Source organism: Psammomys obesus, unplaced genomic scaffold (assembly GCF_907164565.1).
Source record: "Psammomys obesus unplaced genomic scaffold, mPsaObe1.curated_primary_1811, whole genome shotgun sequence".
In the NCBI taxonomy this organism is placed as follows: Eukaryota; Metazoa; Chordata; class Mammalia; order Rodentia; family Muridae; genus Psammomys; species Psammomys obesus.
The window spans coordinates 3020978-3033574 of record NW_026591598.1 but is presented as its reverse complement, the minus strand read 5'-3'; the positions used below and the strand labels follow the sequence as shown (position 1 = coordinate 3033574).

The following is a 12597-nucleotide window of genomic DNA, read 5'->3' as shown; positions in this document are numbered from 1 at the left end:
GGTTGCAGCTGCCCAGCCAGTATTTATTGATGCCTGCCAGGTCCTGGGTACCAGGAAGGCACTGGAAACTGAAACTGAAATGCCCCTGCCTGCCTGCCTGCCCTCGAGGTGCTTGAAGGTTAACAGAGATTGGACCTCTGTGTAAGTAGACTCAGTACAGATCTCACGTGAGAAGGCCATGAGCACAGACGAATGCTCCGGAATTGGTTGAGGAAGTCCACCAGAGACCGTGTGTGAACCGGTCCAGAACCAAAGGATGCGGTATGTGCGAAAGAGGCAGTTAAGAGTCTCGGGGATAACTTACCCTAGCTGGTAGCTGGAGCCCGATAAGGAAAACAAATACAAGCATGCCAAAATATCTTAACTTTCTGCAAGCAGATCGCTGATAGAATACTGCTGTGTTTATATTCCACGGACTCCAGCTTCCTCGTTCCCACTTAGTCAGAGTGCGCTTCCACCATCCCATCCAGCAACTGAATGCTTACTGCATCGTCTTTGACTGCCTTGTGATTAGAGACCAGAGGAATTAGAAATAATGAAGGCAAATGCTTGCTCCAAAGTGTATTTCAGAAAACTTTAAGGAGAATTTTCAAGTCTTGCACTGCAGAAGTGAAAATTTGACTTTCCAATATAGCCCTGTACACTTAAAAGGAGTACGGGTAAGGGTCCTGGTCTTACAAGGTTGACTGTTGTTTGCAGGGCTGCGAATGGAATTCTGGGTCTTTTGGGTATGCTAGGCAAATTCTACCACCTAGCCTCATCCCCTGCTCAGATTCAGATTGACTTGATTGTGAAGATAAAAGTAAGCTTGTGTAGGTCTGGTACTTTGGTTCTACCTGATCTAGAAGTTGAAGGCCGGCTATCCTCAGAGGTCATCACAACCTCACCCAAAAAATATTAAGTCTATAGTATCTAGTAAGGAGGTAGAAAGCACTTAAATGTGTATGTCCCTCAACATCTCTGGGAGACTGCTTTCAGGACACCCTTAATCCCATTAACAGACTAGAAGACAGTCAAGTTCCTTATATTGGCTATTTGCACATGTACTTTATATCATCTCTGCATTAATTATAATAATTAGTACAATGAGATGGTGTCTTAGCCTGGGCATCATGGCACACATCTGCAAATCCCAGTATATTAAAGGCAGATACAGGCTTCCCCCAGTAAGTTTGAAGTCAGCCTGTGCTTCACATTAAGTTCTTGATAGCCTAAGCTAGAGACCCTTTTTTTTAAGGAGGGGGAAGTAAACATTTGTTATACTTTTGCATAGTATAAGGACAAAAATAAAGTCTACATGTGCTCGGTACAATTTTCCCTCAAATACTTCCAATCCAGTTGGCTTACTTCCATGGATTCAGAAAACCAACTGTTGTGCCAGAGGAAATCAAGTTTAAGGGTAGCTGTGATAAAAGTTCTGCTTAACAGTTTTGGGTGTGCTCTATGAGTCGAGGTCAGAGGATAACCTCAGATATCTTAACCTTTCTACTTGATTTCTGGGACAGTTTCTTTGTTGTTTAGCACTATCTTTGCAAAGCTAGCTAGCCTGTAAATTTCTGGGCTGACTCCTGTCCACGTCCCATCTCACAACAGGAGCACTGGGGTTAGACACAAATCTGCCCAACTTTATGTGAGTTCTGGATTCAAACTCAAGTCCTCACATTTATGCAACAAGTGCTTTACCTTCTGGGCCATCTCCAAAGCTTTGTTCTGTCTAAAATTTCATTCTGGGCTGGAGAAATGACTCAGTTGAAAAGCCCTTGGTGCTGTTACAGGAGATCCATAGTCAGTCCCAGCACCCAGATGGCTCACAACTACCTGTAACTCCAGTGTCAGGGGATCCAATACCCTCTTCTGGTCTCCAAGGAGGCAAGGCACACACATGGTACACATACATACATGCAGGCCAAACATTCATACACATAAAATTAAATCGTATAGTTTCTTGTTCAAGGTGCTGGAGATGTAGCTCAGTTTGTAGAAGGCTGGACTAGTTTTCACGAAACCCTAGGTTCCATCCGCAGCACTACCTACCCTAGGCCTGGTAGCACATGCCTTTAATCACAGGCAGCAGCCTACACTGGAACAGAGCAGTGGTCACTTCACAACAGCCCTTCTACCGTCAGTCTTTATTACTATTCATTACTTACTATTCAGCCCTCCCACTACAGGCTTCATTACTATTACAGTCCTCTACTAATACAGTCTTCATTATGCACCAAACGTCTTTTCAACCTGAAGTAACAGTGAGTTCCACACCCCCAAAAACGGTCTTCTCTGCTCCCTGTTACCCTCGGTTGCTTCAATCATTGCCTTTACAGTAATGTTCTATAGGACTTTGAGAGTGGGAATGTTTCATGTTTATTCTGTTCTGCATAGTATCTGCTGGCCATATGATCACTGATGCTAGAAATACTGCTGGTGTGATTGAGGAACTCAGTTTTGTAGCTGGTGGCAACCGCACTGAACAACTCAGCCATGTTTTCACATCCCTTCTCCTTATTAATCATTATTCTTTAAAATGCATTCATGCTTGACAGCATCCCTCAGATGCCTGGTAACTACAGAATAACAGTAGGGATTTCAGAAAGACTTATTTAGCACCTGGACAGTGTATCTGTTCTTGAAAATAGACTTTAAAATGTCCTTGGAGTATAAAGTACACATTAGGGATCACCAGAAGTATTATTTTGTCAGAAATCCTACTCACTCTGTGTAACTACATTTTTTTTGGCCACTATAGGACTTGATGTTTTTAACTTTTTTGTTTGTGCATAGCAGTATATGTACTCCAGATTATGATGGTTAAACTTGTTCCAGAGTAATCTACCAACCAGCCTTTCTAATTCTGTGATGCTTATAGATGTGGCAGTAGTACTGACTGATCTGCAGGTAGTCCTTTACAGTTTGCAAAGCACTTTTATATTCACTGTATTTACTCTCATCCTGACAATAACTTTTTAAGGTAGGCAAGATGTGAAAACACACACATACACAAATACACACATACCTTTTGTGGGGGTTGGAGGTGAGACAGGGTTTTACATAGTACCCAAGGCTGGCCTCTAACTTACTATGTAGTCAGAAATGACTTTAAAATTCCTGAGCCTCCCGCCTCCAAGTGCTAGGATGCCAGGCTTGTATCATCATGTCTGGTCAGAACTTTTACATGTCCTGTGTGCATGCAGGTGTACACATGTGCAAGGACAGCTCTCAGGAGATGATTCTCTGCCACCTTGTGGGATGCACGGATTGAACTGAGTTCTTCAAGCCTGCACCCAAGCATCTCTACCCACTGAACCATATCTATAATAAAATAATTATTTTATAGTGAAGCAGCTGGAGTTCAGCAGGAACTGAACTAATGGCTTCCATTTCATACTCCATTTAGCATCATCTTGCCTGACCCTAACCCTGAGTCTTCCAAGTCTGTGACAGACATGTTGGAAACAGGGCTCGATGGTTAAGAGCACACACTGCCCCTGGAGAGGACCAGTTTCGTTCCCAGCACTGATGTCAGGTGGCTCACCATTCCCACTCACCTTAAATCTTTTTCCTTCTTTTTTTCTATCATTGATCGATTGATGGGTTTGTTTTTTAAATGTATGTATGCTCTGTGTGTACATCTGCACCCCAGAAGAGGTTATCAGATCCTTCTGTAGATGGTTGTGAGCCATCATGTGAGTGCCAGGAAATGAACTCAGGACCTCAAGAAGAGCAGCCAGTACTCTTAACCACTGAGCCATCTCTCTAGCCCCAGACCTTGAATTCTTATAATATCAGTGGCTGACCCAGGTCAGTGTCCACCTGCAAGTGGTAATCTAACCCACATGCTGTACAACTAATGTGCAAAATGGTGGTTCAAGAGATACTTCACAGACCTACTGACATAAATGTAACATTAGATTAGGCATGGTGATACACACCTTTAATCCTAGCACTTGGGAAGCAGAGGAGTGAGGATCTTCAGCTACATAGTAAGTGCTAGGCCAGTCACAGATACATAGTTGTCTGCATCAACAAAATGATGGCCATACAAACTACCTGAAGAAGCTAAGTCCCCTTTCTTCTAAGTCCTCAGGACCCTGCCTTATTCCTACAATTTTTTTTTTTTTTCCTAGACAGGCTTTTTCTCTGTAGCCCTGGCTGGCCTCAAACTCAGAGATCCACCTGCCTCTGCCTCCCCAAGTGCTGGGATTTCCAGGTATGCACCACCACACCTGGCTTATTCCTACAATTCTTAGCACATCCTTACCCACCTTGTATTGTCTCCTAATGGAGTCTTTACCACACCAGCACATAGCCCAGTGCTGTCCACCCAGGAGGCACTCAGACTGATAGTAAATGGGAATCTGTCCAGCTGAACGTTCCTCCAGGAGTATTTGGCCACCCTCCAGAAACAAACTTGTGACTGGAAGAAATGCAGACCATTGCCACAATCCTGCCAACATGACTGATTACAGTGTCCTCGTAAATGGATTGGTCACAGTTTCCAGCAGGTCCCAGTGCCTCTGCTGGTTAAACTAGCTTTGATTGGATGGGTGCAGTGATCAAAATTTAAAGACAGGCTGCCAAACAAGGATATGAGGCATGACACAGAAAGGCTTAGATGTTTGTCAGTGAGGAAGAAGTGACCAGCAATATATCTTACTGTGATTCTTCCCAGAGAAAGGGGGAAGGGCCGGATGTAGTGGTGAATGCCTCTAATCTTACCCTTCAGGAGTTGGAGGCAGGAGTTAAAGGCCAGCCTAGGGTTATCTGAGACTGTCCCCTACCCAAAAAAGAAAGAAAAGGACTAAACAAGTGGTACTTTACCATTTACAAATATTTCATATACATTCTCTCATTTGACCTCACAACAACCCTGTGAGGTAGGCAGCAAATGTTCTTATGGTACAGATGAGGAAAGTAAATCTCCAAGCCATTAACTGACCGGCTCATTCTATAGTTAGGAACACATCTGTATGTCAGTCTTTGACCTAAAAATTCAGCACCCAACCTCCCCTTTACTCACCCTACCTACATCATAGGGATAATGAGTTCAAGGCTCAAAAATACCTTTGAGGGAAAAGAAAACATTATGTAATCACATACTATAGTCATCTATGACATAATAGTTTATCCACTTTCCCATCCCAGCTTGTGCATGAACCCAGAACTTTATATTATCTCTCTTCTATACTCAAGTAAGGAAGAAAGTAAGACAGGGTAAGACTGTAGTCCTGTTAGAAATTATGTAAATTACAATCAAGGTAACTGCAGCATTAAGCAAACTGAAAACACTAAACTAATGTGCAACCAGAACGCACTAAAGCACACACACACACAGCAAGGCAGCATTATCAAATGGGCATGATTGCATAGAAAGAAAATGTGGTGTCAGAGTTCATACTGGCACACACAAAGGTATCTAAGGCAAAGTGGTGGCAAAGAGTTATTCCTTCCACATTATATAAAGAAGCAGAAGATGCATGGGAATCCATGCAAAAGCATACATCACAGATGTATCCAGCTGTCTACAGGAAATGTGCGCTGTCAAGAATGAGTGTGCCTACTATGCTCAAGTCCAAGGAATAGCTCCATGCTAAATCTCCTGACTAAAATACAACCAGTACCATCATTCCTAATTGGATAATAAATAAAATGTCTTTTAAGGTGAAAAGTTATGTGGCTTTTTAGCTTTTCTTCGAGATCTACTTTGGATTCTCCTGCTTTAAGACCCAAAGAAAGTTATATTGAGTTTTTATTGGTGATTCTATGTATGTGTTTATAACATTAAAGTGTGATGAGTGAATTTAACATATTAAAAGTTTATAGCATCTTTTCAGGAAAGATTATATACTATACAAGCTATTCAAGTGATACAAAACCAGTTTTCAGTGTCTTTTCAACTGAGAAGAATCCTATTCAGCACGCTTCTCCTCCTGAGGTGGCTCATACTGAGCAAGCTATGGGGCAAAGACAGAGGATTTAGATGAATTTTATTTAAATTGGGTAAAAAACTTAGTAATACAATGAAATTAGACTAGATATTATATTCAACTTAGTTTTTGAGTCAGTAATCAATTTCTAAACTTATTTCTTAAACCATTCACTTATACTTACTTTAGATTGACTACAATTAAACCTAACAAAACCCTTTTTTGTGTGTAAACCTTTAGCATTGCCAGGGAACTGAACTTTAATTTTAATTCATGACTGAACTGTTAAAATACTAGATACATAATAATCTTATCTTTCAAAAGAAAAAATGCCGTGCTGTGTAATATGGGACTGTCTTATCCTAAAAAGCAGAAGGGAAGAGTTATGTGATTTCTATTAGTATGGCCAGTCAATGAAAATAACTAATGTCTGACTTTAGAAGTACCAGAAGCCTCCTTTAAATCAGCACAGGGGAGGCAAAGGCAGACTGGTCTGAGTTTGAAGCCAGCCTGGTCTATAAAGAAACTACCAAGTCTGTATCTTAGAATCTTTGGTAGTTTAAGACATTGTATTTTCTTTTATAAAAATTTGTAGTTCCTTACAAGAACACTAGACTTAAGAAGACTTGACTTCTTTCAATTAGTTTCAGACTTGGAAAGTGCATCACGTGGTTCAGAATGTGGTAAACCTCAGAGACTTTAAGTTGATGCTCAAGTTTATGGGAATTTGAACAAAGGAAAAACTTGGGTGCAGCTTATTCCGTTATCTTGTGAACCTAGAGAATCATGCTTCAAACAGTACAGACTGTGCACTGCCCCATTCCAGCAAAGCAGTGGCCTAGACTGACCTAAACTGCTTAAGAACCTTAAAATTGCCCATTTAATTTAAGCAGTACTAACCAGTAGTCGCACCTTTTTATTGATACAGGTTCTCAATTCCCTTTTCTTGACCACACTTTGCTTATCCTGTTTATTGCTGGTCTTGGGATCTTTCTAGATGAGGCTTAAGTTGGCTATGCATTTGATTCAAACTGATACTGTTTTCTCTGCTGCCCATATAGTGACATTTTGGGGTTAGTTGTTTACTCTAGTTTTATCATGCTGCAGATGGAACCCAGGACCTTAGTACATGCCAGACAGATGTGCTACCACTGAGATACATAATTCCTGGCTTGTAGTAAGGATTTGGTCAGATAATAATTAGAGACAAGGTTGTTTTTTTTTAATTTGAATTTCTTTTTTAAATTTACCTTTGCTTTCAGTTTTTTATTTTCTTCTACAGAAGCTTCATATTTCTCTTTCATTTCTGCCAATTCTAGGCGAAGCAGCTCTATTTCTGGGTTTTCCGGGGTAGCAGCTCCTAAGTGATGCTTTAAAAAACTAACATCAGTGTTAAGTATGTACTCCGAGCAGAATGAGGCCGGGGACAGTCAACCCCCACACTACCAGTAGTTATCAAGGTCATGTAAAAATTAAAAATCATTTTTTCAATTAAAATATTCAAAGCTTATATATTTGAATAAATAAAAATGTCAAAAAAATATGGTCTTTTTGACTTCAAAGATGAAAAGGATACTCCAGAGCACTGGTGGGCTTCTCTGGTTCTTCATATAAGGCTACCAACACTGCAAACCAAAGAGAAAGAAAAGCAATGAAGTCTTCATTGTAGATGGCTGAAATATTCTGAAACTCAGTAAACACTGTCTGCCTGCTGTATGGTGAGCGGAATGCTCAGACAGTGGTGAGCAAGTCAGAGAATGCCCTTGCTAGCAACACATTTACAGTCCATTGCAAAAGAGAAGGAATTCAGAGTACTCAACTGCAGTAGTGGTTAGTGAGTCTCAGAATAAGACTGGAGAATACTGAGCATCAGAGGCAGCCCTGAAACCTAGGTGTGTTTCGGGTAAAATAGGAAAGCCACACTAGGGAACTAATACGTCAGGTTATGTTGAGGGTAGTGAATGAAAAGGTACTTAGGAGCAGACGATGGAAAACTGAGAAAAGCTTAGTTGAACTTTGATCCTAAGGACTACAAATTTCAGCAGTTTTAAAGCAAGGAGGTGGCGGGATCATTCTTAAATGCTATATGCAAGACTGACTGAGGTAGGACACAGAAAGTGGCAGAACAATTAAGAAAGCTGGGTGAGATGGCCCATGACTCCAGTCTCAGCACCAATGAGGTAGGGCAGGGAGATAAAGTGTTCAAGGTGAGCTAGAGACCTCAGCTACAAGGAGCCCTGACTCAAAAACAAAACATCTGGTGTAAGCTACCTGAAGAAATTCAAGGAATTTTAGGTAATTAACAGAAGCATTCTATTCAGAATGTTCAAGAATTAAATTTCATGTATGACAGGCAAGGCAGCAACCAAAAACATTACCAATAGGCAGCGTGCTCAGATTGGCATTTAAAACTACACTAGTGCTCGGTGTGAACACGGTCTGACTCATCACTGAACACGTCCTCCTGGAAATCAATGTTCAAGTGGCAGGTTCTCCAAACTAGACCCGTTGAAAAAGCTCCTGAGTTTGTGTATGCCTGCGCCCATGTGTAGTTAAGACAGGTTAACCAAAAAAGCTGGCCTAGAATTCACTATGTATTCCAGGCTGGCTTCAAACTCCTAGCACTCTTCCTGCCTCAGTTCTTCCATACAGGTGTGTGTGTCACCATATCAACTATGAAAATCTTAACAAAAGCAAAAAAATGTAACTGTTCAATGTACAGAATGTAAGAGTCCAAATTAAGAAGTCCAGTTACAAACCAATTTACATGTCTTCTAGTTTTCAAAGATTTAATAAAAATTGGAAATACAGACAAATGTGAAAAACATCAAGTGAGCAGATACTTTTACACCAAAATACAGTGTTTCGTTTTGTGGTGTTAGAAATTTGCATTTATACCACCACTATTCTGCCATCATCTCTTAGGATATGTTAGAATACTTAAATCCTGATGTATTACTTTTTAATTATACATTTAAAAGTGTTTCTTCCATTTTCTTCCACTGATCTGTACCTTTACTTATTTTTAAAGACAGCATCTCTTGACGGAACCCTATCTGTCCTGAAACTATATAAACGAGGGTGGCCTTGAACTCACAGAAATTGCCTGACACTGTGAGTGCTGCCTCCCCAGTTCTGTGAGTAAAGACAAGCACCAGCAGGCTAGAATCTAAACTCTCATAGATTAATGTTCCTGCCGTTTCCTTCCATTATTCTACCCCCTTTTCCTTCAGCTTCCAAATTCCTGTCTGTGGTGCTTGCAAGGCTGATGCTACAAAGTGTTAAGTTTCTTATGCTTTTCTATGAGATGGCTATACTTTTTATCTGAAGAGAATTCAACCAAATTATATTCCCTTTTGCTTTAGAAGCCAGGTTTATTTTTACTGGTTATGTACTGGGATTTGGGGTGGGAATCAGAGGACACATTTCAGGAATCCAGATTCTGATTCCTGAATCTCCTCCTACCATGTGAGGTCCAGAAATCACACTCAGGTCCATTTGGTTTGGCAACAAGCACCTCATTTGCTGAGCTTTCTTGCTGGCCCCTAGCAACTAGGTAGTTATTTAAAGTCAGGTATTTTAAAGGTTGATATGCTGCTCAAAATAACTGAAATGCTACTCCAAATGATGTGTCAACATTTACCTTCTTTAGGGATGTTTTTGTCTTAAGGGTTTTTCTGTTTGGTTGGCTAGTTTGGTTTGTTTTTTTTTCTGTTTGTTTTATTAAGATGAAGTCTGTCTTTAGCACAGGCTGGCTGCAGACTCAAGCAGTCCTCCTACTTCAGCCTATCAAGTGCAATTAGAAAAAAAGACAAGATACTGAGGTCTTCTGCATGTATGTGCCTTGAACTTTTGAGCCAAGGTCTATCCCTGAACCTGGAGCAAGCCAGCAAGCCTTGATGATCCTCCTGTGTCTGTCCCCCCAGCACTGGGATTACACACAGAGACCCCCAACACATGGGTGCTGGTATCTGAATCTTTGGTCCTTATGGTTATGCATCAAGTGGTCTAACCTCGCCATCTCTCCAGCCTACCTCTAATTTGCCCTTTTGAGTTGAGTCTTGTACTTCAGGCAAGCAGTAAATGCAGATCTACCTTCCCTCACTAGAGCACTAAAAACATGTCATCATGCCTAGTTTCTTACAATGTTTTGACATTAAAAACAATTATAAACCCTCTCTGAAATGTTTGCTGGATAGGAAAAAATGTAAACTTGTATGTTTGACCCTTTAAAATTAAGTTTTAAATCATATTAATAGCTACTGTGTTGTCAGATGTTATTTAGGAGACTAGAATTTAAAAAGACTGAGGGGTGGGACCATGCAAAAGCTTCCACACTCTTACACAGCCTGAAGGCCTGTGCAGGTGGCTCTGCACTCAGTTCTCTCCAACTGTCCTCCATCTGCCTTTTATTGCTTTTCTGTCCAATTACTGCATTGCATCCGTCCCCTGCCCCCCAACACACACAGGATACTTGGAACCAGAAGTATTTCAGTGTTTATCTCCAGAGTTTGGAATATCTACTTATACATCATGAGATGTTTTGGGGATGAGATCCAAGCATAAACATAAAATTCATTTATATTCTGTATGAACCTTATACACATAATGTGAACATGATCTTGTACAAGCAAATATTCCTAGGCTTAATTTGGCTGACATACGTAATTCATGCAGTCAGGTATGGAATTTCCCACATCAGTGCTCACTAAGTTACAGATTTCAAACTTTCAGACTAAAGATACTAATCTGTACTTTAGATTCTGTTCAAAGGTCTTCCCTCTAGCACTCAAAGTAAAATGTCACATCTTTATCCCCCTAGTCTTGGTATGGTTTAAGTTACACATTTACCACTAGCTGGCACTGTGTTTTAGTGTGTGTGCCCCCAACTATGCTACAAGCTCCTGAAAGCAAGGACGTTTTCATGGCTGTATCCCTGGTGCCTAGAACACAAGGCTGGAATAAGAACATTACATGAAAGAAACATGAGGGGTTTTTTACCAGAATTCCAAGCATCTGTGACACTTCTGAGGCCACAAAATACAGTGGCTTCACAGAGTAGTTCCTTATATTTTGCTCACCCTCACTTACAAAGACATAAGGAAACTAGTAATTCAAACATGTAAGGGAATTAAAAACTCAGCTTTCTGCTAAGTTATCCAAGAATTTCCCCTAGCTGTTTCCCTAAAAAGCAGATATAAATTATTTCGAAGCCACTTCCCATTCTCAAAGAGACCAAGGTTTCAATCCCTGCCAGAAATTCCATTCTACTCCCTTGAAAACACCAAGCACTGCTGCGCTGTTACTCAACATATAGCAGGCATTCAATATACTGTTAGAATACAGTTTAGCTGTATTCTCTCTGGGAATCCTTTGTTTTCAGTAACGTTTTACCCAGAAAGGAAGGGATACAGTTCAATAGTAAGCATCTATTTTTTTTAAGGTAAACAATATAGTCATTTTTTATGTGCTCTGAAGCTCTTCAAAAATTATGAGATCTACACAAAGTAGGAATTATACAAGCTGGAGGAGCTGAAAAGCTACAGCCCAAACGGATTATGAATCCCCCTACTAGACCTAACTTAATCCACTCTCAAATCCAGTAATTTTCTTAGCTGCCTTTGTCCAAAGGAAAATGTGTAGGATCCCGCACACTGTAAGGCGGGAGCAATTGGCATCTCAAGGTCTCTTGCTAAGGTGTCCAGTGCGGCTGCTCGAGGGAAAGCAACGGAAGTTGGAGAGACTTTGCAACAGCTGCAAGAGTTTCAGTCTGAGGTAGAAAGCGGCCACCGGGGCGAGGCGACGTCCCGCAGCCGGCGTGCGCTCGACCCGCGGGACCCCAAGGCCTTGCCAGTCCCCGGGCCAGCCCCACCTGGCCGGGAGCGCGCGGGCGCGGGCAGCCGTCGCCCGCCCTGGCTCACCTTTCGTCAGCGTGTCCAGCACCCCCGACTTCTCCAAGTATCTCCGGAACTGCTCGCGCTTCGAGTCGGCGGCCTGAGGAGACACGGCGGGTCAGGGACCGGAGCCCGGGGCCGGAGCAGGAAGACGGCGCGCCCCGCTGCCACCCCCAAGCCCTGCACGCGCCCCAACTCCCACCCGGCGCCGCCCGCACGCCCCGAGCCACGCCGCGCCCCCCTCACTTTGTAATGGGCCATAGTGACAGCCACAGCGGCGTAGCTGGCGCCGGAGACTCGGGCTGGCGGGCTTCAAGCCACACTGCTCATGCGCGGAACGGCGCGCGCGTCTGCGCACTGGGCAGGCACGGGCCGGGATCGCCGGGGTGTGGCCTGTTTTCATGGCGACCGGGACGCTGTGTATCCCTGTCTCCGAGGAGCTCAGAGAGGCTGCGTGCGCCCGCCCTCCGTGGTTCTGGGCAGCCTCGCATCTTCCTGTTCCGGTCGCTGTGGAGATTCGGTTGCCTAGCAAGAGGCAAGGTTTCGGTAAATCCGGGTGAGCCTCCTGTTGGGCCCTGTGTGGATGTGGCCGGGAGTCAGCGCTCCTAGTGGAGCCTCTTCCCACGTGGTAGTGGCGCACTCCTTGTCTATTGGGTCTTTGGAAGTGTTGGGGCCCGACCAACGCCGTATTTCTTGACTCTCAGAAAAATACCCAGCACGGGGGAGGCGAAGGCCAGAGAAAAGGAAAGAGTTCAAGGTCACCCTCAGCTACATAAAGAGTT

General features: G+C 42.7%; 1 protein-coding gene across 1 annotated transcript; it reads right to left on the bottom strand.

Moving 5' to 3' along the window:
* Nucleotides 1-5730: 5730 nt before the first annotated feature.
* Mycbp (MYC binding protein) lies at nt 5731-12160 on the bottom strand. Its single transcript, XM_055611369.1, has 5 exons — nt 12062-12160; nt 11843-11915; nt 7498-7546; nt 7172-7301; nt 5731-5948 (listed from the first exon to the last, which is right to left on the bottom strand). The coding sequence occupies exons 1-5, from the start codon at nt 12074-12076 to the stop codon at nt 5904-5906; spliced, it is 312 nt and encodes a 103-aa protein (XP_055467344.1). The 5' UTR covers nt 12077-12160; the 3' UTR covers nt 5731-5903.
* Nucleotides 12161-12597: the final 437 nt, after the last annotated feature.